This window comes from Syngnathus floridae, chromosome 13 (assembly GCF_059516105.1).
Source record: "Syngnathus floridae isolate MCC-2025c chromosome 13, RoL_Sflo_1.0, whole genome shotgun sequence".
Lineage (NCBI taxonomy): Eukaryota > Metazoa > Chordata > Actinopteri > Syngnathiformes > Syngnathidae > Syngnathus > Syngnathus floridae.
The window spans coordinates 10769886-10796837 of record NC_142425.1 but is presented as its reverse complement, the minus strand read 5'-3'; the positions used below and the strand labels follow the sequence as shown (position 1 = coordinate 10796837).

General features: G+C 43.5%; 4 protein-coding genes across 7 annotated transcripts; 2 read left to right on the top strand and 2 right to left on the bottom strand.

Annotated features, from left to right (window-relative positions):
• Positions 1–290: 290 nt before the first annotated feature.
• mmachc (metabolism of cobalamin associated C) lies at positions 291–2472 on the bottom strand. Of its 2 annotated transcripts, none has more exons than XM_088395176.1 (5): positions 2317–2472; positions 1986–2183; positions 1758–1910; positions 1448–1624; positions 291–1386 (listed from the first exon to the last, which is right to left on the bottom strand). In XM_088395176.1, exons 1-5 carry the CDS (start codon positions 2404–2406, stop codon positions 1204–1206), a joined length of 801 nt encoding a protein of 266 aa, XP_088251302.1. In that variant the 5' UTR covers positions 2407–2472; the 3' UTR covers positions 291–1203. The 2 variants fall into 2 exon arrangements, with proteins under 2 accessions (XP_088251302.1, XP_088251303.1); XM_088395177.1 differs by having other exon boundaries at positions 1448–1621.
• Positions 2473–2639: 167 nt separating this feature from the next.
• LOC148388693 (uncharacterized) lies at positions 2640–6945 on the top strand. 3 transcript variants are annotated; one of them, XM_088394816.1, is made up of 13 exons: positions 2640–2884; positions 3066–3143; positions 3217–3259; positions 3336–3493; positions 3596–3677; positions 3740–3851; positions 3909–3982; positions 4096–4172; positions 4251–4348; positions 4422–4489; positions 4589–4705; positions 4818–4973; positions 6324–6945. In XM_088394816.1, exons 2-12 carry the CDS (start codon positions 3078–3080, stop codon positions 4955–4957), a joined length of 1035 nt encoding a protein of 344 aa, XP_088250942.1. In that variant the 5' UTR covers positions 2640–2884; positions 3066–3077; the 3' UTR covers positions 4958–4973; positions 6324–6945. The 3 variants fall into 3 exon arrangements, with proteins under 3 accessions (XP_088250942.1, XP_088250943.1, XP_088250941.1); XM_088394817.1 differs by having other exon boundaries at positions 2641–2695; XM_088394815.1 differs by lacking the exon at positions 2640–2884 and having other exon boundaries at positions 3047–3143; positions 4254–4348.
• Positions 5079–12457, bottom strand: LOC148388692 (uncharacterized). The gene is made up of 5 exons (XM_088394818.1): positions 12259–12457; positions 8697–8864; positions 7383–7898; positions 6319–6476; positions 5079–6038 (listed from the first exon to the last, which is right to left on the bottom strand). Exons 1-5 carry the CDS (start codon positions 12329–12331, stop codon positions 5994–5996), a joined length of 960 nt encoding a protein of 319 aa, XP_088250944.1. The 5' UTR covers positions 12332–12457; the 3' UTR covers positions 5079–5993.
• A 655-nt stretch (positions 12458–13112) lies between these two features.
• On the top strand, positions 13113–26861 carry LOC148388691 (importin-13-like). The gene is made up of 23 exons (XM_088394425.1): positions 13113–13274; positions 13587–13703; positions 15908–16033; positions 16101–16457; positions 16517–16770; positions 18276–18416; positions 18486–18627; positions 18690–18856; positions 18917–19037; positions 19139–19286; positions 19357–19538; positions 19609–19635; positions 19728–19862; positions 20591–20743; positions 20825–20905; positions 20977–21114; positions 21291–21387; positions 22863–22915; positions 24356–24422; positions 24695–24753; positions 24824–24913; positions 24995–25176; positions 25248–26861. The coding sequence occupies exons 2-23, from the start codon at positions 13632–13634 to the stop codon at positions 25342–25344; spliced, it is 2889 nt and encodes a 962-aa protein (XP_088250551.1). The 5' UTR covers positions 13113–13274; positions 13587–13631; the 3' UTR covers positions 25345–26861.
• The last annotated feature ends 91 nt before the right edge of the window (positions 26862–26952 follow it).

Below are 26952 nucleotides of genomic sequence, written 5' to 3'. Positions count from 1 at the left end.
CCACCCTTTTCACATTCACAGACATCTTCGCAGACCGGGCAGGAAAACGACGGCGAGATTTGGGTGCCAGAGGCCGGGCTAATTATGCTAATCCAATGAGACTGATAAGAAGAAGGAGAATCTGCACGGAAGCATTGCAGACAAATGGATGAAATACACTCACTAGACACCTTATTAGGTACACCTGTATGCTGTGTCCAAAGAAGGGTTGTTATATTGACAATAATTCTTAACATTTAACAAAGAATCCCTTTTTCACCCTTATATTGATTCAGACGTGTTTTTAAAAATTGTATGTACAGTATATTTATTGGACATTGAATACATTTGTCACACTGATACTGTATATTACAAACAAGTCATTAAAATAAAAACTATGAAAATGACCAGATAGCGTTGCTACACAGCTGGCCTTTGCCCGCATTCCCCGTGAACTGACTGACTGAGGCCCGTGGGCGGCCGGCGCCGCCGCCGCTTCACTCAACCACTACTCATCAAAGCGCCACTCTGCAGCTCTTTCTCTGCCTCTCCTCGCTGCTCTTTTCATCCGCACGCCCGAATCGGACTCACGGCAGCTGCGGCGTTGCTTTTGCAACTCTCCGATGTTTGAGAAATTTAAATGCTGAAACTCTCAAACTTGTGCAATGAAAACACATTGTAGCTATTTAATAGATTTATATCTACTTTCTGTGCAGTTTTTCTTTCCTGCATATCTGATTCGGCTTGGAATAACGCACACAGCATAGCATATGAGCTAAAAGTGAAAGAGATGGAGGTGGTAAGATTGAGGCGATGCTGTATCAGTGGGAGGATAATTAACTCTGCTGGAGAGCTGATTCAGTACACAGATAGTTTTAAATGGCTCAGGCGGGAGAATGGGCTCAGGTGAGAAGCTCATTAGAGATAAGGTCAGAGTAGAAACACCATCAAGGTGCAAATGTGTCATGAAATAATGTTGTAAAAAGACCATCCGAACAGTTCGTTCAAGGAACGGACTGACTAGAGAGCGTTACAACACTGACATCTAGCGGCTGAGTTATGAAAACACTTTTTTTTTTTTTTACAGTATTCATGTAAAAATGCTTACTATTATCCCAAAATAAATAAAATAAAAAACACCTTCAATGACCATAAACTGTTTTTTGCAAAGATCTATTGATCTTGATGAATAAAGCTATCTCCAAAATGTAGCACCTTTTCATGTCAGCCATGTCCATTCACCTGAGCGTGATCCTCCAGACTGTGAGAATGAGTGTCATCCAACTCTGGCAGGAGACCCCAACTCCTGAGGAGAGCAGGTCGCTGGGCAGGCGGCGTGGCGAAGTAGTCCTTCTGTTTCTGCGAGTAAGTCTGCGAAGGAGTGATGATGTTCCTGTAGCTCCAATCCTATGGCGGAAAACAGTGTGATGACGGGAACGTGGAATGTTTCATTTAGGCTTTGTGCTACCTGCCACCGCAAGTTGAAATCCTCCAGCAACTGAATCCTGGCCTCCCTGGAGGGCACGCAGTCTGGAGGGGCAGGCTGTAGCTCCTCTGGGTCCATTTGGATGTCTTGGAAAACCAGCAGAGCTCGGATGGCGAACCAACCTCCCAATTTGGGATGGACGCACACACCGAACATCTTCTGTCGGCAAATTCATGGATTGAAAAGTCAAACGAAGAATATTTTTAGGGTTCAATATTTTAGACGAAAAAAAAATCAAAGTCAGGTAAAAATAATAGTTCCAAAGCAAAATCTAAAAACTGATTAGGAATACTTTGTTAGCCCAGGGTTGGTCGCTGACGTCGGACTGCTGGTAGTAGAAAGCCGCTCCTGACACGTGTGCGGCGGTCTGCGCTAAAAATTTAGGCTTTCTGCTGGGCAGCAGCTCGTAGTCGTAACTCACGTCCACCTTCTGTCCGGGAAAGTTCTGTAGATGACACAAAAGGGAGGAATCAATTGGGGTTAAAGACAATTAATCATTCCAAAAAGTGATATCACAAACCTGAGTGAGAGCAGAGGTGACACAATGTTTAACACACTGGTCAATGGGGTCAGAAAGACCTTGGCATCCTTTCTCCTCCATGAAGGGAAGGAAGGCTTGCTCGAACATGTCGGGAGTGCTGAGGAGCACCACGGCCAAGCTGTCATTCGGGTACGGGAGCTGCAGATTGGCGGGCAGCACGGAATTGTACCAACCTACCTGAAAATACAGAACACAGGTGTCATGAGGAAGCTACACTAGAGACAACAGTTTCTGCTAGTTTCTGCAATTAACGTGGCCTTTGGGGTGATAAGGTTCAGAAAATAAAATTCAGAAGTTGGAGCATAAATACCTTCAAGGTGTAAACTTCAAATCCGAGTTTGAGCAGACTGCCCTCGAGTAACTTTTTGACATTTTCCACGTTAACGGCAGGGGCCGCCATTTTAACATTACATCATCTCCGCGTGGCATTGTGGGATATTGTGTTCTCTTCCCCTGATGAGGAACCTGAGAATAAATAAGACGCTACTAGAAAGATATATAAAATAATACAAATGCAATACAAAAATATTTAATTCAAGAGGTAGTCATTTACTACGAATGTCTTGGTATTTAAAATAAAATAAATGCCTGCTAAAACTACAATTCCCAGATGTCCTCGAGGCTCGCCTGTGACGTCATCACGTAGTCTCAAGGCTCCTTTATTTAAAAGTGGCTCGCGATGCTTGGAAGTAATAGTTACCTTTTTATTTTATTTTGTTTCGCTTTGCTTTGTTTTACTAGTGTTTTGATCCATAAATAGATTCCATGTGACCATCTTGTGCGTTTGATACGGTTATGCCGACATAGTTATTGCCGTACAATAGCATTGTCTGCGAATGTAAACAGCCTTGGGACAAAACATCTTTTTTTTTGCTCAGGTTTGTGCTTATTAATATAAAAATCCTACTTCTGAATAGAGCAGGCGTTCCGTTGTAACCGAATCTCCCCCAGCAAATGTCAAATCTGTTACCTAGGTTGTTACCTCGGCACAGAAGTGTAACGTTACATGTTGACAGCTTTGCTTGTTTAATGGCTACAGAGATCTTCATGTCCTTGTAGATCGACTGCAAGATGAACTGGGACCGCCAGGTGAGCTCCATCCTTTCTGCAGCTGACGATAGTGTGGCCAACATGAGGGTGAGTACATTCCAATGTATCAATGTATTTATTTCTACAAATATAATCATTTTGTAGTATTCTATGTCCACAGGGGAGACTGTCCTCACTGGGAAACACAAGCAAAAGAGAAGAAGGTACATGAGTTAAGAAATCCATGTATAGAAGAGTGCAGTCATTATTAACTGAGCTAATATATTCGCTTCTCTTCAGAGTCATTTCGATTCAAGGAGAAGTTTCATGATTCCGATTTTGGCACCCTTGCCGTCAGCGCTCCATCATCTAGTGCACATCAGGTTCGTCCTGTTAATCCTGGGGTGCAATGGGCAGATATAGCCTCCATCCAGTCTCAGCTCCAGACACAGAACCAGGTGATTATATCAAATTTAAAACTTTAAAATCTTGCTCATTGCAAAGGTGAAAAAATTCCACATTGCCTTCCCACTAATGTTGTTTTTTTATTTTTCTTCAAGGCAATGGAGTCACTCACCAAGAAGCTTACCGATATCGAACAGGAGAAACTGTCTCAGCAATTTCACATGCATACGCTTCAAGGTAGTGCAAATTGACGATTGAAGCTTCGTGAAGTCGATACGTAACACCGATGTGTCTTCCAGCCGAGGTGGACCGATTGCGTCAAGACTTGAGAGGAAGGAGACGTGAGAAGGACTTTGCAGGACAGGAGCAATTGATGAGTGATGTTGGAATGAGCGCATTCCCCAAAGAGAGGTGTGTTACAAAATCTTGAGCTTGTAAGAAATCATTCATTTTCCCTTCTTATGGTAGCTGGAACTCCAAGGCATGTCGAGCTGAACTGGAACATCTACGCAAAGAAATAGAGCAGCTGAAAACACGACTGAGTGAGTCACACTAAATCTGCAAGACTGTGCAAGCCTCAATATTGGCCTTCAAAACATCGTCATTATCTTCTCGACATGTACTTTGATTTATTTCATTTGTGCCGCGGGACAAGGGAGGCAAGAGGAGGCCATGATGCTCCAGGAGAAAGAGGCCCGAGAGCACCGGCGACAGTGCCAGCATAGCAGTGAGGTGAAAGAGCTTCCACTCTCTAACATATGACATTTCTCATTTTGTATCTCAATAGCATGTTGTGTTTGCTTTTTCTAGCAGATGCTTCAGGAGCTGACAGATGGCTACAAATCTCACAGCACAGATCTGGCCAAACGTTCCTTTGAGTATGTGCAAAAGGAGGTCCACCAAATCAGGTGTGTGTACTTTTGCACGCCCTAGATGTTTACGCTCTGATTCACCACCTTGCAATTCTTGATCTCACTACAGCAACACCGTGTCAGAGCTAGAGGGCGAGATCATACGTCTGCGGGAGCGCCAAGTCATGTTAGCAGCAAGTAAGACTTTCCACTGCTGCTCCATTTTTTTTATTTTTATTTACGCTGCTATGACTATTTTGCTACTTGAGAGCAAAAAAAAAAATTTGTATTGGCCAGATGACTCGCCCAGGGTCAAAGTCGAAGAGGCCAAGCAGGACTCGGACTCAGATGACTTCAGCCCGACAGTGAGCCTGGCTGAGATCAGCTCGGATCTCTCACTGCTGGATGATCTTGGTGAGTGAAATATTACTCTAGGTGGCGCTATAATCATTGAAGGAATGACTGTGTGTAATTCAGTGCAGCAAAGTATGACCTCACTAACGACCCCCATCTGCTCCCCCGCCAGCTCTCGAGCGTCAGAGTATTCCATCCAGAGTCAAGAACGACTTCCTCGACGAGGAGGAATATGACGACCGAGACATCCTGGATGACGATGATGACGTGAATCCAGAATTCGGATCCGACTTGAGTCTGACGGATTTCTGATCTTCTTTTCTGTGAGGTCAGTTTCGGGATATCAATCAGCAGGAAATTCCGGTTTATTTGCCTTGCTATTTTGCGATTCATTTATTCTAGTTTTTGACAATAAAGCAAAAAAACACAACGCTCCATTTCAAATACCTTTTAATGATAATGGTCCATAATCCACATTGACCAGCAAAGCCACACAAAGCAACAGTGAATTGCGTTTGACACCTCAACAGACAACACATTTTAAAATATGGCTTTCCATATTAAGAATTCCATCTCGAAGGGGAATGCGTCTTATACGAGTTTTTATAAATTAATCTACCAACGCAACAATAATCGTATTTACAATATGAACACTTCATCAAGGCCACTGCTCCGGTCGTATTTTCATGACATAAATAGAAATGTTTAAAAGGCACTCTCACCTGGACTACAATAGGGGGGGGGGGGGTCAAAAAAGCATCAGCAACAAGACTGGATTTGAACACGCGTCGGACACTTCATTAGGTACACCCACTCAATCCATATGCACCTAATGTGACCAACTAGCGTTAAATAACACACGGAAAATTTAAACACACACACTTAAAAACGCACACACAGCTAAAACGCACTCGCACAAACAATAACTTTTCTCAGAAACAAACAGAGAAAATGAAAATAAAGTGCAACCTCATTGAAAGTAAAAGTAGGCCGTTTGTTTTGATCTCCCCTTGGGCCTTTTGAGTCATCCAAAGAGTTTTTTGTATTTCCTCCAAATAGTGAATTAGGAGGTTTCATTTTTTTCTCCTTCAGTTGGGCAGATGGTTTTATTTGTGAAGTTACTCTATGACGTTTGTTTTTTTGTTTTAACTCGGCTTCTATTGGAGGAAATACGGTAAATGAGAAATGGCGGCTTTTTCTACCCAGTACTGTTTGTGGTCACACAAAACCTGGATTCTTCAAGATCAGGAGTCACAACTTAGAAGACAGACCGGGTAGTTGAATCATGGCAACTATTACCCATGAAGAAAGGATTTTTTTTCTTCTTCATTATTTGGCTGTGCATACATCAGTAGCTGTACATAGACAAGGGTGTCTCCTCCATCATGTCGTCCTAGAAGAAAAAAAAAGAGAAACACACCAAAGCCAGTTCATTCAAAAGGAGACTTAATAAGAAATTGACTTTTTATTGGCCTGGTATAAATAGTTGGGTTTCTGAATCTGTTCAAGTCCGACGCTCCAGCAACACTTTGTTGTCATGGTAACAAAGAGCTTGCTGTTAACGTGCCCCTTTTAGTTTAGAGACTGAGACCTGTTTTTATTTTTTTTTACTATTTATGTTCTCAGCTTTCAAAATAAAAAGATGGACATTTTTGAAAATCATTCTCCCTCACCATAGGCAAGTCCTGTAGCCTGCGGAATTCCGGCCTGTTGTCTCGTCGTCGGAGTTTGAGGAAGAGGAGCAGGGTGATGACGGCGGCGCTGATGATGAAGGCCGACACCAGGCCGGCCAGCAGGGGATCCAGCTTCGGGGAGTCGTGGACCATGACGGCTGGAGTGGGACCACAAAGCACAAGAGATGCATTGGAGCTTTTCCAAAAGTACCCACCGGACATAATTACAGTTACATTTTAATGTCATTTAAATGTACTCATTTTTATTCCCCATATGATGATTTTTAATTAAATTATATTTTATTTCAAATGCAACCACTTTCACTTAAAAGTACATTATTTTCATGTACTTTCTATTATTGATTATATTGACTGCTTCAGATGATGTAAGTGGCACAACCATGTGCAATTAAATTTGAATTACTTTATATTATATAATTGCAACCTGGTTGTTAGGTCGGCCCGCTATCTATCCGCGTTGCTATGGAGCACTGTTTTGCCAACTCGACAGTTTTCACATCATCAAGTAAAAACAACCACAGAGGAGCGAGCCATCCCTTTTTCTCTGGCTCATGGAAAAAAGGCAACGTGCCAAGTGTGGACTAATAAAACCACATCACCAGGAAAGCAGGAATCTTTTTTTTTTTTTTTTGCCGATGTCCTAGAAAATGTCTGCCAGACAGATGGAAAGATAAAATGAATACGACGGCACGCTCCCACAGAATCAAGAAGGCCTTCGTGGGCGTTTAAATAATTGAGCGGGCAGATAAAGTGCTACGCAACACGAGTCCCATGACTGTCTCCAAACAGAGGAACCCAGTGTGGACGGCCTGGTGGCGACAGTACTTGTGTGTAGAAGAAGGAGAAAAGAGCTGGCTCGTGTCTAAACAAACAAAAGAACACTGTTGCTTTTGTTCTCAGGCCAGTTTAGCCTCTGTCATCATCCAAACAGTGAAAAGCCCAGGACATATTTAGAAAGCACTCGGTGACTATTTTGCATTTCGGGCAAGTAAGCTGAAAAGTAGAACGTAACACAAGTTAATATGAAATTGTGTTGTACTTACTTTCGCCCTTTACGTTGAGCTGCGACGGGGTGTCTGGATGAAGTTTGGTCTGCGTGGTGGTGAGGCCGAGTGGGGGGATGCTGGTGTGCAAGGGGGATTCGCTGGAGGTCATCTGCAGTGATGTGAGAGTCGTCGTCCGAGAGGTGGAGGTCTCTTTGGAGGAGCTGGTTGTTAAGATCTTCGTGGTGGTGTGCGTGGTAGTGGGTGTGGTCGATTGCTGAGTCGTCAAGGGTGTGTTATTTGACGTGGTGTGAGGCAAGGGGGGTGATGTGGGGGGATGCGTTTCCACGGGAGATGTCCGGCTCAATGGCGTAGTGGAGACAGGAAGTGACCCTGGCGAGTGATGTGAAGTAGTGTTGATGCCGGTTTTGTTTGAAGGGATCTGAGGAGATGTTGTGTCCGCCGCAGCTTGAGAGGCGAGTGTGGGGGAAGCAGAAGGCTTTGGTGTCTCGTCGTTGGTCAGGTTGGTGGAGCTTTCTGGGATGGACGTTGTTGAGATTACCTCCATGTCGGTGGCTACAAAAGAGAATCATGTTAGCTCTGTTGAGAAGTTTTATTGTTACTCATTCCTGTATATTTCGTTCCATCTTCCATTTCTTCAAATTTTTTGTTGAATAATATTTTGTAGCATTTTTCATCACTTTTTAATAACTTTTTAATGTTTTGTTCAAATAAATACAGTGATCCCTCGCTACTTCACGTTTCGTTTATCGCTGCTTCACTACATCGCGGATTTTTTTTCCAAATTACAAAAAACATTTAAAAGTCAAAATAAAACTTCTAAATTGAGGAAACATGTGTCTAACCTTTAGGACAATGTAGTATTGCTCCAAATGTTCGTTTACATTCCTTTAGAAATCCGTTTTTGCGTGTTAGCACCAATTAGCATCTTTCCGCTAACTCATTAGCCTGCTCAGTACTTCTTGTTGGTGACTGTACTTCGCGGATTTCTCTTATCGCGGGTGGGTTTTGGAACCAATTATCAGACCAAAACAGTCGCTAAAAAAGGCGGCCACTATCTGCAGATCTTCTGGCGACGAGTCGTGAAAGCAAACTGTCATCTGATGTAACCTTCAAGTGCCTGTGTATGTGCCTACGTTTCTCACGACAAAGTGAGAAGTCTCACACGGCAAATGATTTTTTCATGTCTTGCTCTATAGCTATCCAAATACTTTCCTTCTTTGCTCCTGCATGCCCCACATGGGTGGCACTTTGTCATCTTATCGACCTCCTCGACAGCTCACGATAATGAGCAAATATAGCTCAGCTAATGACTTCCCGTAGTGCATGGCATCCATAAATCTCCACACTTACTGTTCCCTCTAGTCGGTTGTGGCGTCGCAATGGCGACTTCCCACTCCGTCGTCGTACCGTTGCCAGAAGAGGAAGTGGAGTTGGAGTTCTTTGGAACAATTATGGGCGGAAGATTGCTGGTGAGATTCAGGTCACGTTCTGGTGCTGGTTGTGTCGTGTGCTCGTTACCTGATGGGAAGGCAAACAGAGCCAAGTTTGATTAATGGTTATTCGGTGTCGCGGGCAATCGGTTTGCAAAAATGTAGACCGAGTGCGGTCCAAAAACATCAGAATTATAATTTTGGGTTATATGTGGACCCAAAAGTCGCATCGTCAGTAAAAGCTGAGCAAAGGAAGGAAGCAAGAAACGAGGGAGACATTTGTAGCTACAACATTGCCGATTATTTTTCCCTATAATTCATTATTAATATATGTATAGATATATTTTCATTATCAACATGACACAAAGCTATAATAAGTCTACACACCCCTGTTCATGTATAGATATATTTTTAAGCTAGTTACTCAGTCATTATCAACATGACACAAAGCTATAATAAGTCTACACACCCCTGTTCAAATGCAATGTGTTTTAGAGCAATCATTTGAGTGTGGCCTATAACCTGTACAACACAACTGAGTGTTTTTTGTAATTATTTTCCGAGGGGGAGTCAAATTAAAACTGTACGCACATCCTGTTCAAGAAGAGGATGTGGTTGTGGTCAAAAAATCCCCATCACGTACAAACAGTTAGCTAACACACACGTGCAAGTATCTCCAATTAAATATTGAACGCTAGCAATATGACATTCGAGGCCGCGACATGAACGAATCATTTCTTTCTCGGATTTAATTTGTGAACACGGCTTCCCTTTTCCATATCTCTTGATTACTTTAACTTCTCAACATCTCGTTGAGGCAATCCGGAACGCACATGTAACCTAATGTGGTTAGCGCTGGCTAGCTCATTAGCACAGAGCCTTTCATTAGTTCAACTATCACTCACACACGTACAGTTTGCAGTATAACATATTTTCAGCAATGTTTACTGGCGGATAGAATTTTTCATATGTTAACCAGTCAGTCACAATGGAAAAAAAAATATTTACACATAAAGCAATTTAAAAATTTCTAACGCAGTAAATGTTAGGACCTAAACGTGGTTGTAAATACACAGAGATGCCGATCTGGATAATACCGGCCTTGTGCAACAACCTGACTGATACTTTTGATTTTTTTTTTTTTTTTGTATATCTTATGCTTTGCGCATGTGTGCCGAGTGGGGTCATACGGTACAGAGAACCACTGTTACGTGCTGCAAGTTCGAGTTGGTCTATATGAAACTCGACATGTCATGACCTGCTTCTGCAATCCTCAAAGCAGAAAGTCGGTCCTACTTAGTACCTTAGCTTACTTTCAGTGAATGTGCTTTTCTTTTAAAATAACTAGACATGTTTAAAAACAAGTTTCATCCATTTAATACAGGTTATTATTATTAAGGTCACATTGGAACTGACCCCAGGTGACTTTGGGGCAGGAGGCTAGCATAATAAGCTAACGTAGCATCACTCTGCTTTTGCTTGTCAAACATCTCACGCATTGTGTGACATTTAAGCTACAATGTTCCCTAAAGAATGTGTCAAACTCCAACGGTTTACAGCTTTAATCAACCATGATAATATATTTTTCTGATATGTCTAACGGGGTTTTTCCTGTTGCACGTTTCGCAGGTGCTCACCGCCTACTTACTGACCTCAGACTGCCTACAGTCTGTCATTTTCCTGTCCGCTCCAATATGTCACCCTGTAATGAACGTTACGATCGCCGCTGGGTCGTTCTGTTCTAACAAAAAAAAAAAAAGAATATGCGGGATCGTGGTCAAATAGGCCTCAATATATGCCCGATGGCAAGGAAATCATTTTTATTTCTAATCTGGATTTATAGTAGATATAAAAAGTCTACACACCTTTATTTAAATACCAGTTTGTGTGACGAGGCTGCCAAGAGCAACTTTAAAGGATCAGCAGGAATTTCTAGCAAGTACTGGCTGTTTAGGACATAATACAACGGACAAAGAAAAACATCCCAAGTTTATCTACAGTTCGCCAAAACAAACATGAAATCCCCCAAATTTATGTGGGAAAATGTGTCGGTTCAGTGAAACCAAGGTGACAAAGACACAATAATAACACACAGGAACATTTTCTTCTTCAGTCTGGGAAAAAAACTGTGACCTTTTCTTCTTTCATCGGCACTAAAATAGCAGAATGTGCGAGATGTGAAGAGCGTTAATTAACTGCCATGTGTCGGAGTCTTGTAATTAATGAAGAGCTGAAGATTTTTGTACTTAGTATAGTTCCTTATCATCTGATAATACCCAGCGTGACAATGTCAAGAGGTCACTTTAATAATACTGCAAACGGAAAAGTCTGGTTTATAGTAGCCCGCAACTGGCCCCATTGAGTGTGAAGACATTTGTTAGAGGTGTCAGCATAATCATCCATTGACAGTCAATAAATGGGAATTTTAATCCCAAATGTGAAAAAACTGACAAGGGGGAAATTAGAACATACGGGCTGTGTGTAATAGATGTGCTGAAAGAGGAAAAGGAAATGTGTGAAAGACAAAAGTGTGAAATTAATGACATAGAGAGATGACTCCTCTTTGCCCTTCAGGAGGCAAAGAACTATATTTAGGAAATGTCACATCCACATCTTCAGTAAACCAGAGATGAAGCTTTCAACAGTGATTGTTTTTCCTTGATCAGATGCTAATGCTAAAAGTATGGACACCCGAGCATGACCCCAACTTACAATTTTTTTCCATTTATGGGCCGTGGGTTGTTTGACTTTTTTTTGGCTTCCTGTTATGTATGACTCAAAATTCAAGTCACAAGCAAGCTTAAGTTGCGCTGCTGCATGATTGAAGTAGGGGAAAAAATGGAGGTACTGTAATGCCCTCGCATGTGGGCAAGGAGAGCCACAGTTAGGGATTCACTTTCAGTTGTTTACTGAATAGGACAAAATGTCAAATACAAATTGAGGACATCAGAGATTACTCCAGCCAGCACGAGGCCTGATGTCACCTGAAAGGCCACGCCCCCTGAAGGCACACCAACACATCATATTTTATAAAACCAGTTTATTTTTTTATAATGTATTTATGTTTTATACATTGCACTGGTATATTTTTCTTACTGTATTAACAACATAACAAAAAACTGTGCTGTTTTATGAGAGCCGGAACCGATTAATGTCATTGCAATTCATTTCTATGGGAAAAATTGATTTGACCAAGAACAAGAACAGGCACCAGGCCACTGCATTGGAAAGAATTTTTTTTTTTTTAATTCTTGATTAAAAAAACAACAACACTATTCTATTTTAGTAGTTGAGCATGACATGGATAACGTTCCTTTACCTTTGAGTGACAACTCTGGAAAAGTTGTTTGAGGTCAAACACAACAATGTAGCAACAATGTGACGGGTGTAGCAAAAGTACTCACACCCATTTAGACTCACTGCAATAATTGCAGCGCAATTAGACCAAGTACAAAGAAAACAATAGAACAAAAAGTGCCTACCATGATCAGCAGATCCAACATGAAGCAGAAACAAGGCACCAAGGTAAATACACGTTCTAACTTCCATCGTCATGTCTTCTTCTTCCTTAAAGTTACTGTATTCCACGATCGCTCCGTCACTTGTGTACAGTGGCGCACTGCAGCTTCAGCTTCTGCTACAGTGTTGTGTTCGTGGCTGAAACAGGGAGTCTCTCTCTCTCTCGCTCTCTCTCTCTCTCTCTCTCTCTCTCTCTAGCTCTCGTTTACCAGAAACTGTGCCACGTGTTCCCAGTTCAAAAATAGCCCGCTGAGCTCACACTTTGGCTGCCCTAAAGGTCAGAATCGCCTCAACAGAGCCGAGTTATTCCATTCAAAATGAAAAAAAAAATTATAACAATGTGCTTTTGTAAAGACATCACATTTCGATCGTGTGGGAAATTAAAAATTTCCTGACTCGTCTTGTAATGTCAAAATTTGGCCACTGAGTGACGCTGTTGCCATATGGTTACGTTTTGGCTCGTCTTCGTTGCCCCGATTGCTTGGGTACGCATTCATCTCCGTCATATTGAATGTGTCCGATCTTCCCGTAAATTAATGCAAGTTAGATGACTGAACTTTAAATAGCTCCAAAATGGTCTTGCAACGTTTATTGGCAATTTTAATGTTTTGGTTAGTAAGTCCACAACCCAATTGACAGCCAGGGTTACAACAGCACTTGAACGCAGCCAAAATTGCTTAATTGAATCGCGTCCACGAACTACGTCACTGTACTGTCAAAATGATCACCGTTGTTTTTTCGGGCAATGCATATATAGAAGTGATATTGTCTAGTAAAAAAAAAAAAAAAAAAAAAGAAAGATGTCAAAATCAGGAACGCTAGCCTTTGAGCAGTGAGCGGTATTGCTGGGCGGGATGACACTGAGAATTCCTACAGCACAGTAACGCAGCACAGAGTTCGGAATCGGAGGCAAAACCAAAGCAGCGGCATCAAGCTGGCAGCCAGCCCGCATCGTTGCTCTCCCCCAGCGGACGCAAAGGTATGGAAAAGCTCGTTATAGTACTCAAGGGCTCCATCACTAGCGCCTACTAATTAATCCCGCGCATCATGTTTACGGTTTAGTGATGGCGAGTGTCGTATCGGGAGGCGTGCATTGCTAAAGTTAGCCTCTTCGCTAGCCGTGTTGAATGTTTCTAATGGGTTTGCGTTAGCATCGGTTAGCTCGCCGCTGTCAAGTCGGGTGAGCTAGTGTTAGCACGCCGGCGAGTGTCCCACTCTTACCACCGATTATCACCAGTTATGAGACTTTCACTTGAAGATTTATTCGTTTTTCCTCTGTTCTTGTGTTAAGAGGTTAGGGGACATTTGACAGCTCCGTGCCCCAGAAGGGGTTACTATGATGGAGACGCCGGGGCGGATAGCAAATACACAGGACGCCTTGGACTTCACCGTGGAGAATGTTGAAAAGGTAAGGAGGCTGTTGAGTGATCATCATGTTGTGCATTAAGATCTCTGACCAGAGATGCAATGTGTTTGTGCCTTTGGCTAAGCTAACAGTCTGCATCTTTAATCTTGTTAAACAATGCAGATACGACTCGAAAATAAACTTGTCACACAGACACAAAATATTTCTGTCATAGTTAAATAGCTTGTGGGAAGACCACGAGGTAGAATTTGAGCACACTTGTTAAAAAGCACAAATACGCACTAACGTGACAAGACTGACTTTTTAAATGACGTCACTTGCCTCCAAAAACTCCATTCAAATGGCATAAATTCAGCCTGCATAACTGGAACAATCGCTAGCCCGGGACAAAATGACTTGGCCATCACATATTCTGTGATGCTGGCAGAAATGAGGTCTAGATCTTTAAATTTTAAAGCAGCAGTGATGCCTCTTCATCCACCATTTTGCACAAGATTGATTTAGGGTGGTGAACTGTGTGTAGTGTCGTGTTGCGGCCATAAATCTCCCTGCTGGGTGGCCACAGACGCGACTGAAGGGTTGGGTGGGGGAGGATGGAGACAGGAAGGTGTGTGTGAGTAGAGTAATGTGCAGAAATGGATGGGAGTGGGCGGGGCGGGGGTGCAGAGTGGACCGGGAAAGAGGGGCATCCATGGAGGATGGCGATGTCATTAAAGGTGCAATGGCGATGTTGCAATTATACATTAAGATCTTCTAGGACCTTTGCTGTCATTTTTAGCAACCAAGTAACCAGTGCATACATAATTAATGTCTGTCAGGTTCATTAATAATTGATTCATGTTCAATTGATCTATAGTGAAAGTACCTGATGTGTGGGTAGTGTGAACCAGATGTACCAAGCACTACTTTTATCTAAATGAAGTTCTTCAATTTACTTGAACATAGCTTTTCGGTTCGGTTTTCCCGGAGATGATGGTTCCTGGCTCGGCGGCCATGCATTTGTTCTTTCTTCGGTCCGACAGACAACGTTCCACATTGTCCTCACTCGCCAGCCACACACATACTGACCTGACCTCTGAAAGCGAAAGACAAGTGAAGGGCATGGCGCTGTTAGCATTAGCATTCTGTGAGGATGTTTGAATGTCATCGTCTAATGTGTTCTGTGCTAAAAAAAAAAATTGGACCCTTATGACATCGCCGGGAAGAAGAGGCTTTTTTTTTTTTCGTCATTGATCCTTTGCGGCTGCCTATTTGCGTTTTGCTCGTCACTTGGCACAATTTAGTGTGAGAGCAGATGGTGAGGCTGTGACCAAAGGGACATTTTCTCACTTGTGTCACCACTCCTCCGCCTCGCAACGGCCGATCTGCCAAAAGCCCGCTGTACTCAGGTGCAGCCAGGTGGCACAGGCGGGTTCCCGTCGTTTCTAGCTTGATAGCGGCTTAAATTAAGTAGTAGCTCAGAGAAATGACATCAAAATGGCCTCGGGCTAGCATGTGAGCCTGTCGATGTCTCGCCATGAAGCCACTATAGTCGGGGCTCTGCCTGGAAACTGTTTTCTACACGTCTCCTTTAAATCTGGAGTGAGGCCGGTGAGCTGCACTCACTCGTTGCTACGTTTAACTCTAATAGGGCAATTGGTGGAACGGGGAAGTCGAGAGGTGCTGACTCACAAAAGCATCCTACTGCAAATTTGCTACACTGATGGAAGATTGCAAGAGCCGGTTTATACTTTTGTCTCCTTTTATTCTCATTTCATACACTGTATCATTTTAATATTAAAACTCTGTCGCTGCTCCATTATCGCATCGTCAAACCTGCCCGTGGTTTTAATGATGAATGGTTCGGTGGCTTTTATTGCGAATTTGCGCCTGTAAGCGTTCAGAAGCCATCATTCATCTCGACTGCTCTCAAACGCCCTTCCTGCTTTGTGTACCACTCAGAAGCTGTACTTGTGAGCGCCATCTTTTTTTTTTAGGTCAATGCTTTTCTGCTAATCGTGTAAAAAAGTAGCTCGGGGGCTTTTTTTTGGGAATGATATTAGTAAGCAATGTTGCTGGCGTTTTATATTTTTATGTCAAGTGGAACTGGTGAAATAAAAAGGAGCTGTTATGCAGTAAAATAGCCAAGAATAGAAATATTATTGCACGCAACATTCTGGAGTTTCATTTTTCAAACAGAACGAATTTCATTGTCGTAATTGATTTAATTCGATTTTTACTATCCTCTGTTTGCCTTTTGTTGGCAGGCCCTCCACCAGTTGTATTATGATCCCAACATCGACAATAAGAATCTGGCCCAGAAATGGCTTATGCAGGCTCAGGTGTCTCCTCAAGCCTGGCAGTTCTGCTGGGCTCTGCTCAGCCCAGACAAGGTATAAAAATTCACACACCATCACATGCATAGGAGTAAAATTGAACATTCATCATATTACTGCACAGGTGCCGGAGATCCAGTATTTCGGTGCCAGCGCGCTCCACACAAAGATCTCCCGCTACTGGTCGGACATCCCCAGCGACCAGTACGAGTCGTTGAAAAGCCAGCTGTTCACTCAGATCGCTTGCTTCTCCTCGGGCGCCAAGATGGTGCTGACGCGGTTATGCGTGGCGCTGGCGTCACTGGCGCTCAATACCATGCCCGAGGCCTGGCCCGGCGCCGTGTCCGAGATGGTGCGGGTGTTCCAGGAGGAGGGCGGAGGGATCGACGGGCGGGCACGTTGCCTGGCGCTGCTGGAGCTCCTCACCGTCCTTCCCGAGGAGTTCCAGACCAGCCGCTTGCCGCAGTACAGAAAGGGGCAGGTATGATTGGTTGATGTTGTTACCACAGCACAACAAATTCTAAATATTCTTCCTATCAGGTTCGGGGTGCCCTGGGCCGGGAGTGGGGGTCCGTTTGCCCTCTGCTGCAGCAGCTGCTGCGACGGACGGACAGCCCCGGGGCGGTGAAGGCCCGAGTGCTGCGCTGCCTGTCGTCTTGGGTGCTGCTGGACGTGCCGCTCAGCGAGAGCGAAGCCCTGGTGCACGACTGCTTTGTTGCCCTGCCCGACCCCGAACTTTTTGACACCGCTGTGGAGGCGCTGGTCAACGCCATCTCACAGCCAGACTCCCAAAGGTGAGAAGGTTATTTAGCAAAACTGGCTGATTATTGTTATTGTAGAGGCCTAATCATTAGGCAACCATTAAACGATCAGGCCCTACTCGTCTATGATGTCTCAATTAAAACAAATGATGGTATTTAAAATTATAATGTAATAAAAATAAAGAATAAAAACTCCATCCATCCATCTAATAAACAAAATAAATAACTCTAAAATTCTACAATTGAGATTTCAGCTCAAACAGCTTGAAACTTGCCATGGTAATGATGGAAAAATTTCCTTCGGAGAATTGTGAGCATTATAACTTCATTCGGAGGAGACAGGGTGGGTGGGCACTGGCTGGGCATAAAGGCGGGAGGGAGGGAGGGAGGGAGGGATGTGATGCAGGGGCATGTTGACAGCTAAAAGGGGGGAGGAGAGGCAAAAGGGGGGGTGGAGGAAGCGAGCGGCATGTCTTGGTTGGCTGCCGTCGCTATGGTTACAGAGCCGGGGCGAGATGTCATCGCGACCGGTCGATTCCGATGTGTTGAATAATCCTTACCCCTTCTCCGCAAAAGGATAGAAGTGGAGGTGTGGGGGGGGGGGTGGTTCTTACCTCTGCTCTAAGACTAAGAAGGATCTAAACGCTGATCAATCACTTTTAATGTGAATCTAATGGCTCTCCAACCTCAAACTATTTTTACATCCTCGAGAAATCTATAGATTGATATTTATTCTCCTGTCTATTTCCTCTTCCCGCCCGCCCCGCCCTGCCTCGGGTTCTCTCCCTCTGTTTAAACTCATCACAATCAACTCATTGGAGGGCACGCGATTGGTGCAGCCGCATCCTGTTGCCAGGCAACCCTTCCCCCCCTCCTCCCCCGTCTCTGAGGTAATTGCAGAGGGGATCGCAACAGGGAGTAGTCGGGAGGAGACCGCAACTGACCCCCCCACCCTCCCTCGCTCCATGTCAGGCTTCTTTAAAAGGGAAATAGTATGTAAGACCTTTTGATAGTTTAATGCAAATAATTGGGTCTCTGGCGTTTCCAAATAAAATGAATTAATAAAACATTCATTAGTTCTGGACCACAAACCCCCGCCCAAAATAACAAAAAATTATTCATTTGTCCTTTTTAGGACATGAGCTACAACTTTATAGCTAGCACTGGTTAAAAATAAATGACTCACTAAGTGCTCCTCGCAGAGTTGCTAATTTCGATTTAAGTGCAGGCAGTCCATTGGCAAAAATGCACGTCTTCATCTCCCTCTTGCTCTCTCTGCATATATGTGTAATTTTTTATTTTTTTTTGTAAACACACATGGACTGTGACATTTGGATACACATACCCTTGATCTTTAAATGTCACGCTATTGCATGACTCCATTGAGGACGTCTCTAGATGTCGTGCGAGCCAACTCCGAGCAGTTGCTTTGATTTCAATTGAACACGAAGTCTGGCCATTTTAGGTTAATTAAATTTTGGCTTGAACTTCTACGTGTCCTTGACGGTTGTTAACTTTCACATATTTGTGTCTTCTAGGTATGTGAACACGTTGCTGAAGTTGGTCCCGCCGGTGCTGGCACTCCAGGAGCAGCTCAGAGAGGCCGTCCAGAACGGCGACATGGAGACTTGCCACGGGATTTGCCGCATTGCTGTCACGTTGGGAGAAAACCACTCCAGGTTGGTTTGTGTTTTTCCCCTTAACAATATAGAGATACTTAAAAATGATGACTTATGATTTATATTCAGGATTCTGCTGGAGCAAGTGGATCACTGGCAGAGCTTCCTAGCTTTAGTCAACATGATCATGTTTTGCACGGGCATCCCGGGCCACTACCCGGTCAATGAGACCACCAGCTCGCTCACACTCACCTTCTGGTACACGTTGCAGGTAAGGCATCATCTCACCAATGCTGCGTCCACCACTTAAGATTGTCTTTTATCGCCTTCAAGGATGAAATCATGTCGTTCGAGTCAAACAAGCAGGCAGTGTACCTCCAAGTGTACAGGCCGGTGTATTTCCAGCTAGTAGATGTTTTGCTCCACAAAGCCCAGTTCCCATCGGATCAAGAGTACGCATCCTGGTCTTCGGATGAGAAGGAGCAATTCCGTATTTACAGGTTTGTGGGCACTCAGGTTTTTTTGGGGGGGGAAAGAGACTAAAATAGTTTCTCCTTCAGGGTGGACATCTCTGACACGCTCATGTACGTCTACGAGATGCTCGGCGCTGAGCTCCTGAGTAATCTCTATGACAAACTGGGACGACTCTTGACGAATACTGAGCAGCCCACGTCGTGGCAGGTGGGCGGGACGCTGATTTGAGAAACTTCGAGAAAAAAAAACGTGACTAGCTTATTAGCACTGTTAAAAATACACCAACCCTCTGAATATTTTTCTTCCAGCACACAGAAGCTTTGCTGTACGGTTTCCAGTCCATCGCGGAGACGATAGACGTCAATTACTCTGATGTCATTCCGGGCCTCATAGGCCTCATCCCAAGAATCAGTATCAACAACGTTCAGCTGGCCGACACGGTGATGTTCACTATAGGTGAGACTCGGCGCCGGCGATGAACTTTAACCCAGGGGCGCCGGTGCTTGACTTTAAATCCCGGGACCAGGTGCTCTGGCTGAATGGTTGGCCGACCACCCGGTGATGCTGAGCAGCGTGCTGCCCCTGGTGCTGCAGGCTCTGGGCAACCCGGACCTTTCCGTCTCGTCCGTTTCCACGCTAAAGAAGATCTGCCGCGAGTGTAAAAGCGACCTGCCGCCTTATGCCACCAATATTGTAGCCGTATCTCAGGTGCGTTTGTTTTCTACTTCATGACCACATTGAAGTTCATTGTGTTCACTATTGTGTTTTTTTTTTACAGGAGGTTTTAATAAAGCAGATCCACAAGGTCAGTTTATGGTCTGGCTTTTTTTCTTTCTTTCAAATAACACAACTATGACCTTTAAAATACAGTTTTTTTTGCCTGCTTTGTTTTTCTAGACGAGTCAGTGCATGTGGCTGATGCAGGCGTTGGGCTTTCTACTGTCTGCTCTACCCGTGGAAGAAATTCTGAGGAATCTTCATTCCCTAATCACGCCTTACATCCAGCAACTAGAGAAGCTGGCGGAGGAGACGGTGGGTGGACAAAAAAAAAAAGCCTTTTTAATATCCGCTACGTCAGCCAAGATGAATCTTTGTCGGCAGCCTACCCACACGCAGAGTAACACAACCTCATCGATCCTCGCCGCTGTTGTTTACTGTCTCGCGTTTGCTTTGTCAGCGTGACATCAGACTGGCAAATCAGCTCGGAACAAATAGCGGACAAATAGTGGCGCCTAGTGGGCAGGCCTTCAACCTCTCGGAGTCAATGTTTGTTATTCAAATCAAGCATGGCCGTTTTGTAATGCGTCACATCGCCATGGAAACTGCAGTGAGTCAAACTCGGAGTCATTAAGCGAATGAGGTGTGGCTGGATGTGGATCCCGAGAGAAATAGCCTGCAAAACAACTCCGTTTATTGGGTTCTACTCATGAACACGTGTTCCCCACTTGACGACTGCTGTGCTAATGCGGCCTCATTAAGATAAATGCAAGTCATGCGAAAGTAATCCAATTAGGCAGGGGACTTCTTAGTCATGAACCAAAGATGGCTTTCTTAACTCAATTGCAAAGACGTCTGTTTTATTTAAAGCGCATTTTTGTAATGACTACAAAAATAAAACATTACAATTCAAAATGTTCCTCCTCACTGGATATTGAATCATTTTTATCTATTTGTATATTCATTTTAATATTTTTTTTTAAATATATTGTTTTTATTGAATAATGAGAGTGGTTTTCTGTCTCTTCCGGTTCTCCTCTCAGCCTAATCCGTCCAATAAGTTAGCGATCATCCACATCTTGGGGCTGTTGTCCAACTTGTTCACCACGCTTGACATCAGCAAACAGGATGACGAATCGGGAGACGGCTCAGCTGCCCCTGTCAAAACGGCCCCGCCCCCTCCTGGACCCAACCCGGTCAGTGCTCCTCTAAATCTTCCATCGAAAGTGTTTTATTTCCACCAGTGAGATATCAAGATGCTTTTATGTGCCCCTCAGGTGGTGGTGGTCCTGCAGCAAGTCTTTGCCCTCATCCAGAACGTTCTCAGCAAGTGGCTGAACGACTCCCAAGTGGTTGAGGTGCGTCGCCTCCTTTCCCTCACCCGTTGGAATTCGGTGTGGGTTGAACGACTTTCACGTGTGCTCCTCAGGCCGTGTGCGCCATCTTCGAGAAGTCGGTAAAGACGCTGCTACACAACTTTGCCCCCATGGTGGAGCAGCTGAGCCAAATGCTCGGACAGATGTACAGCACCATCCCCCAAGCCTCAGCCCTCGACCTTACACGACAGGTGTTATTTTTATTTGTCTGGTCCGCTGATGTCTTCTCTGACGTCGCATCAGAACATGGGTTGCCAAGGCAACTCCGTCTATGTGGTCGTTTCTAAAAATAACCAAATGACTGCCACTGGAGATCTTAAAGGATCATAACACAGGTTCATCTGAGGTTTTTCTTTATTCTTTTCAGCTGGTCCACATCTTCGCCAGCCAGACGGAACATTTCCCACCCATCAAGGCTCTGTTTGAGCTGGTTACATCTGTAACCTTGTCCATCTTCCAGCAAGGTAGGGCTTGGTAATATTGTGAAACGTTACCTTTCATTTTACACCGTCCAAAAGTGGAACACAAAACAACTACAGTGAAACTACATTTTGCATAATTCATGTACTCTACAGTACTCTATTTTTTTTTACCGTTTACGATAGTGATGTTGTAACACTGCCGTGCCGACCGGGACATAAGAAAACACGACTGTTCAAATGTTGAATATTTTCTGTTAAATATTCAGAACTTTTGCCAGACACGACACTTGCTCCACTTGCACAGAATAATGAGGGAAATTCTGCCTTCACGAAGATAATGATACTCATTAGTGTCTGAAAGTGTACCTAATGTTGTGTCCAGTATTATTCCAATCTAGCCCGGAAAGTCATTTTTGGGCACTCAAGCCAGACACTGAACACGAAATAAGAAAAAAGAAGACATTTGACGTCGGCCTCTCCCGCTTCCCCTTTATGTTGCCTTCTCCCCCCCACCCCCCACCACTGTCTCCTGCCTCCCTGCTTCCGCAATGGCTGCCTCACCCCTTGACTCCTCAACTCTTTCCTTTCTAAGCAGGTGCCTTTCTTCAGTAAGACGTGCTCGATTATTCATATGGCGGCCATGTAAACGCTGAATACGCCGCTACTCGAGCTGCTTGGCGGCCATCTGAATAAGCCCCGTGTGTGTGTCTGTGTGTGTATGTCTGCAGGGAGGGCTTGGTTTTGCTTTGCTGACGCCTAAAATATGTTTGGAGTGTGGGAACAGCTAAAGCTGGGCGCTCACTACAGACGTCGGTCATGGCAATATTAATTTGGAGTTGTCAGCCATTGTTCACTGAAATTGTATTTTTGTCAGATGTGCATCATTTTGTTTTTCTATGTTTGCAATTGGTACTCTGCTTCGAAAAGAAATGTCCAGTGGTCTGTGTCCAGCAATTAATAATAATAATTTCGGTTCATCTTTGGAGCGAAGGGGGAATCCGCTGACAGCTGAAACACAAGCCTTGTTCATTCCGAGATTTTTGGACGGTGCATCTCGAATGTGTCTATGATCCAGAATCCAGCCCAATTTTTTTTTTTTTTTTTAAATTTATTTATTTAACTCGGCATGTGTTTCAAGGTGAGCGGCTCGCTCCCCATCCCTCCAAAGCGTCACAGTAACAGAGGTGCCTCCTGGGTTCCCACTCCAAAGCCACTTTTCTTTCTTAGGTTTCTTCTGTTCCTCTCTTTCTTTGTCGAAAACAGACCCATGTCTCCTCCGTCTTCCTGCCTATTCTTTTCTTTCTTTCTCCCTCCAAGAGTTTGCCAACGCTTCATCCCTCGCCCCGCCCCCTCCCTTCCCTTCCTCTCTGTTCTTTACTCACATGTGAATTATTTCAATGAACTACTTTTGAGTTCTCTTTTGAGTTCCACATGACTGTTGAATCTGTTCCGTTGCTGTTTGTATATTATTCTTATTCTCTTTTGATTTCTTAAGTTTCATCTTTATTATATTTTAGGACCCAGGGATCATCCTGATATTGTTGATTCATTTATGCAACTCCAAGCTCAGGTGTGTTTTTGGTTACTTATTTCACTCACTTTGAGTTTCTCTCTTCCTCTGTTTCTCTCTGTCCTTTTCTCCTCCTCTCATCTTGGACCTTAAAATATCCCGTCACATAAGAGTAAGGCTTTCAAATGACTTTTCAACTCAAATGCTCAGCATTCTAACAGTCACCTTGTCGCAGCAATCGTGGCCCAGTTTGGGGGGGAAAAAAATCAATGGTACCTTGACTTGAGTTTGATTTTTTTTTTTTTTTTTAAAGTGACTCGTCAATTTTTGAGGGCGAGAAATCCCGTCAACATGTCAGACAAAGTTTAGCCACCTCACACTTGAACAGATTGTGTATGTACGGTATAAAAAGAGCAAAACTGCAATGATTAAACAAATCAAATTAACCAGTTCATTTTGAAAACTTTAATTTTTCCTTGTTTTTGTAGTTTTATACTCAAACATTAGCATCAATCCCTGCTTTTTGCTAGTTTTGATGATTACTAAAGAACGGAAACAAGCTATATATACGTATACATATATATTTTTTTTTACTCTTTCTTTTTGTGGGTTCTGTTATTATACAATAATATCAGTCTAAATGCTCTAACACAACCAGCAATATGGCAAACACGGCTTTAAAAACAACTGCCACTGAGTATGTTTTTTTTTTTTTTTTTATAAATCCCCCAAGGACATTTATAGACAAGCATTTGCACTTACATCGAAATGGCCAATTTAGTATTCAGTGAACTTCAACCGTAGTCTCCGGAGAAAAGCCGTGAACAAGCAAACTCAAAAGCTGTAACTTAAATTGACAAAGCATCGACTCGTTTTAAGATTCCACGTAAATCGTTTATTTGTCCCTCAAAGGTGACTGCTTAGTCTCTGAGTGCCCTCCTCTTCAGTCATTTCAGCCCACAGCCAATCAGAGCCCCCCGAAAGAATTAATATTCAACACTAATATTAATCCCTCCAGACAAATTGGCTGATGGATTGTCTGTTGTTAGAATAATTCTTTTTGTTCTTATTGTCTTCATTCCTCTCCCTTTTGTTTTTTCTATCTTTGGATAGATCTGACCTCCATCTTTCTCCTCCTCCTCTCCCTCTCTCCTCCATCCTGAATGAGTTGTTTATGAGATGAGTTGTATTATCTGCACATGTCGATTACCTGCACACTTTTGTTGCATATTCAACCAAAAACACACACATCCAAAATTACGTTGTTTTTTTTTTATTTCAAACTTTTGGTTGCAATTATTTTTTTGCGGAGTCGTGTGTCAGAGCATTTTTCTCTCTGAAGTTTTTGGATAGTCCAGCAAGCACTGCGGCCTGGTAGCCAGATCTGTTCTCAGTCCTTCGTTGCTGTCAGATATGACTACCAGGCTGGTAGGAATGGAAATATTTTTTTTCACCGTGCCGTGTCAACCAAGCCACCTAACGCTTCTGTTTGCCTCTTAGGCCCTCAAACGGAAGCCCGATTTGTACTTGTCTGAGAGTCTGGACGTAAAAGCTGTGTACCACTGTGGTAGGTTGAACGTTGGCTTTCAGAATTTCATCGTTTGGTTCCAATTGGATACAGTAAGGAAATGTAGAACCATTTCTCTGACAGTAGACTGTTTTAGGATCATGGTTTAATCCATTTTTAAATTAATTTATTTATTCTAAATTTTTTTATCCTAACAAATGTTTCATACAAACCAAACAGATTTTTTATTTTTTGGCATAAAAACCTGTTTTCAAACTCTTCCTAGTAACTGTCTAACATCTGACCATCTTATTTTTTTCCCCAACTTGCAGGGATTCTATCGCTAAAGTTTCCCGAGGCTCCGACCGTCAAGTCGACATGTCTCTTCTTTGTGAGTGCGAGCCTTCGTGTGAGATGATGCCGATTCAAAATCGTTGCTGACGGCTTTGTGTCCATTTCAGACTGAGCTGTTGCCACGCTGTTCCGACGTGCCCCCGGTGGCCAGATTGTTACAGGAGGACGGAAAGCTGCTGATCCAGGCCCTTCTAGAGGTGACCAATATTTCATGTTCTCCATGTAAACAAAAACTGGGTAGATATTGAAATGTTTATATTTTCCCTCACTTTATCCAGGGTATCGGAGGCGGAGCCTCTCGGAACCTGATGGACCAATTCGCAGAGGTGTTGTTCAGTCTGAACAAGCACTGCTTCTCGCTGCTGGCCGTGTGGCTGAAGGTGGCGCTGCAGCCGCCCGGGTTCCCGTCGTCGCGAGTCACGTCGGCGCAGAAAGATCACTTCTCCCAGCAGATACTTAGGTAGCACCACTAGTCAACTCAGAGTTTCAATATGTCCAGTTCTATTACAAACGTTTATTTTTTCCACATAGAGAGCGAGTGAACAAGCGGCGGGTGAAGGAAATCGTCAAGGAGTTCACGCTGCTTTGCCGAGGCCTGCACGGCACCGAGTACGCCGCCGAGTACTGACGAAACAAAACCCCCGACGGGCGACATAAGAATTGATGACGGGACAAGACGTTGGACCCCTTTTAATGAACAAACACCCTTGTGGCTTTTAGGGAGGCTTTTTTTTTTTTCCCGTCCTCCAGCTTCCCAGCATGCTGCCTCGTGTCCCCCTCCAAGTTCCTTTCACTGCAAAATGGGCCGGTGTGTCATTCGGCCTTCTCTTGATCTTCCTGTGGTTTCCTGGTGATTATCCATGTGAAATGAAAATGGTATCGTAACGTAGCTACTAGACGTACTCATTCAGGATGACTTATATATAAATATACATATATGATATCTTTATATATTGAAAGAAGAAGTCGTGCTGCTACTGGGGAGGACGTGATGTAAATGTCATATGTTTGGGGGGGGTAATCTGGACCACCCCGTGATACCTGCTCTTGCCAAATGATTAATTCGTGTGAGTGTGGTACGCGTTTGAAATTAAAGGACGAGAAGGGAACTCTGGGAAAAGCGAGGCGGGGACAGGGATGGGGAAGCTGCCAGAGCCTGATGAATAGTCATTCCTTATTTCTTCATTTAAAAAGGCTCGCAGAAGACAACTCGGTGTCCCTAAAGTCTGGATACAAGCAAAAAAAAGCTCATTTTCATAAAATTAAAGTTTTTAGCATGGTGTATAAGTGGTTGTCCTATCCGCTTCACAGTTCAGAAAGTCAGGGCTTGAATCTGGGCTCAAGTTTTCCTGTGTGGAGTTTGCACGTCCTCCCACATTCTAAAACGTGCGTCAGATTCATTGAAGACTATTTTGGAACTAGCTTCTCTTGCCAAATTTATTGTCCATAACTATGAATGTGAAATAATGACTGCATGGACATTTTTGCCATTTTATCCAATTGAAATCTTATCGAGTAACATTTGTAAAATTTGTTATGCAATCCAATCAATGGCCCATATGCTCAGACTTTAGGGCCACCAAAAATGGTTTCCCCACCATGGTTGATAAAAGGAATCAAAGTTGTGCATATTATTAGTTATTTCTGCGGCATATTTTTGACTGTGCAAATTCATAGCTGCATCTTTAAACACTTGTCCAGCGCGCTTATATTGGACCTACAAGTACACGACCATAACCTCCTCATTGTTCACTCCATCATAAAAAGACACTTCAACTTTTCACCAGACGGTCATTGATCAGGCTCCTTGAAATCGGGATCAGAGGTCATGAATATTGAAGAGGACCATCATCAGCATTCAAATGTATCTACTCCCATCCACACTCTAATCCTGCTGTCTTACCCGAGGTGCCTGCAGACATGTAGCATGTGTTTGTGTTCAGTGGGGGAGAGCGGCGAGGCTTTCGGGACTATTGACCTCTTCAGCGTTTGGAAAGTCTACGGAGTTTGTATATGAACAGTGACAGACTGGATTCTCATATGTCTGAGGGAAGTGATGGTGTTGGTGGTGAATCAGAGGGAGGGTTTGAAATGTACATTTTTTTGTACCTTGGCTTTAATTTATTAAATATATCTAAGACTGCAGCTGTGGTTTAATGTTTTCCAAATGTTAAAAATGTTACAAAATATTGTAAACTCCAAAATTATTTTATACACTACACATATATTGGAAAAA

What these genes read in the sequence shown, in the direction of transcription:
- LOC148388691 (XM_088394425.1), top strand. Translation starts at nt 13,632, where the DNA reads ATGATGGAGACGCCGGGGCGGATAGCAAATACACAGGACGCCTTGGAC. An exon ending in CCGTGGAGAATGTTGAAAAG is followed by an intron (nt 13,704 to 15,907) that starts GTAAGGAGGCTG and finishes TTTTGTTGGCAG; the next exon opens with GCCCTCCACCAGTTGTATTA. An exon ending in TTATGCAACTCCAAGCTCAG is followed by an intron (nt 22,916 to 24,355) that starts GTGTGTTTTTGG and finishes TTTGCCTCTTAG; the next exon opens with GCCCTCAAACGGAAGCCCGA.
- LOC148388692 (XM_088394818.1), bottom strand. Translation starts at nt 12,331, where the DNA reads ATGACGATGGAAGTTAGAACGTGTATTTACCTTGGTGCCTTGTTTCTG. An exon ending in TGTTGGATCTGCTGATCATG is followed by an intron (nt 8,865 to 12,258) that starts GTAGGCACTTTT and finishes CCTTCCCATCAG; the next exon opens with GTAACGAGCACACGACACAA. An exon ending in ACAACCGACTAGAGGGAACA is followed by an intron (nt 7,899 to 8,696) that starts GTAAGTGTGGAG and finishes TCTCTTTTGTAG; the next exon opens with CCACCGACATGGAGGTAATC.
- mmachc (XM_088395176.1), bottom strand. Translation starts at nt 2,406, where the DNA reads ATGGCGGCCCCTGCCGTTAACGTGGAAAATGTCAAAAAGTTACTCGAG. An exon ending in TCACCTCTGCTCTCACTCAG is followed by an intron (nt 1,911 to 1,985) that starts GTTTGTGATATC and finishes TGTCATCTACAG; the next exon opens with AACTTTCCCGGACAGAAGGT. An exon ending in ACCAACCCTGGGCTAACAAA is followed by an intron (nt 1,625 to 1,757) that starts GTATTCCTAATC and finishes ATTTGCCGACAG; the next exon opens with AAGATGTTCGGTGTGTGCGT.
- LOC148388693 (XM_088394816.1), top strand. Translation starts at nt 3,078, where the DNA reads ATGAACTGGGACCGCCAGGTGAGCTCCATCCTTTCTGCAGCTGACGAT. An exon ending in CACAAGCAAAAGAGAAGAAG is followed by an intron (nt 3,260 to 3,335) that starts GTACATGAGTTA and finishes GCTTCTCTTCAG; the next exon opens with AGTCATTTCGATTCAAGGAG. An exon ending in AGTGCCAGCATAGCAGTGAG is followed by an intron (nt 4,173 to 4,250) that starts GTGAAAGAGCTT and finishes TGCTTTTTCTAG; the next exon opens with CAGATGCTTCAGGAGCTGAC.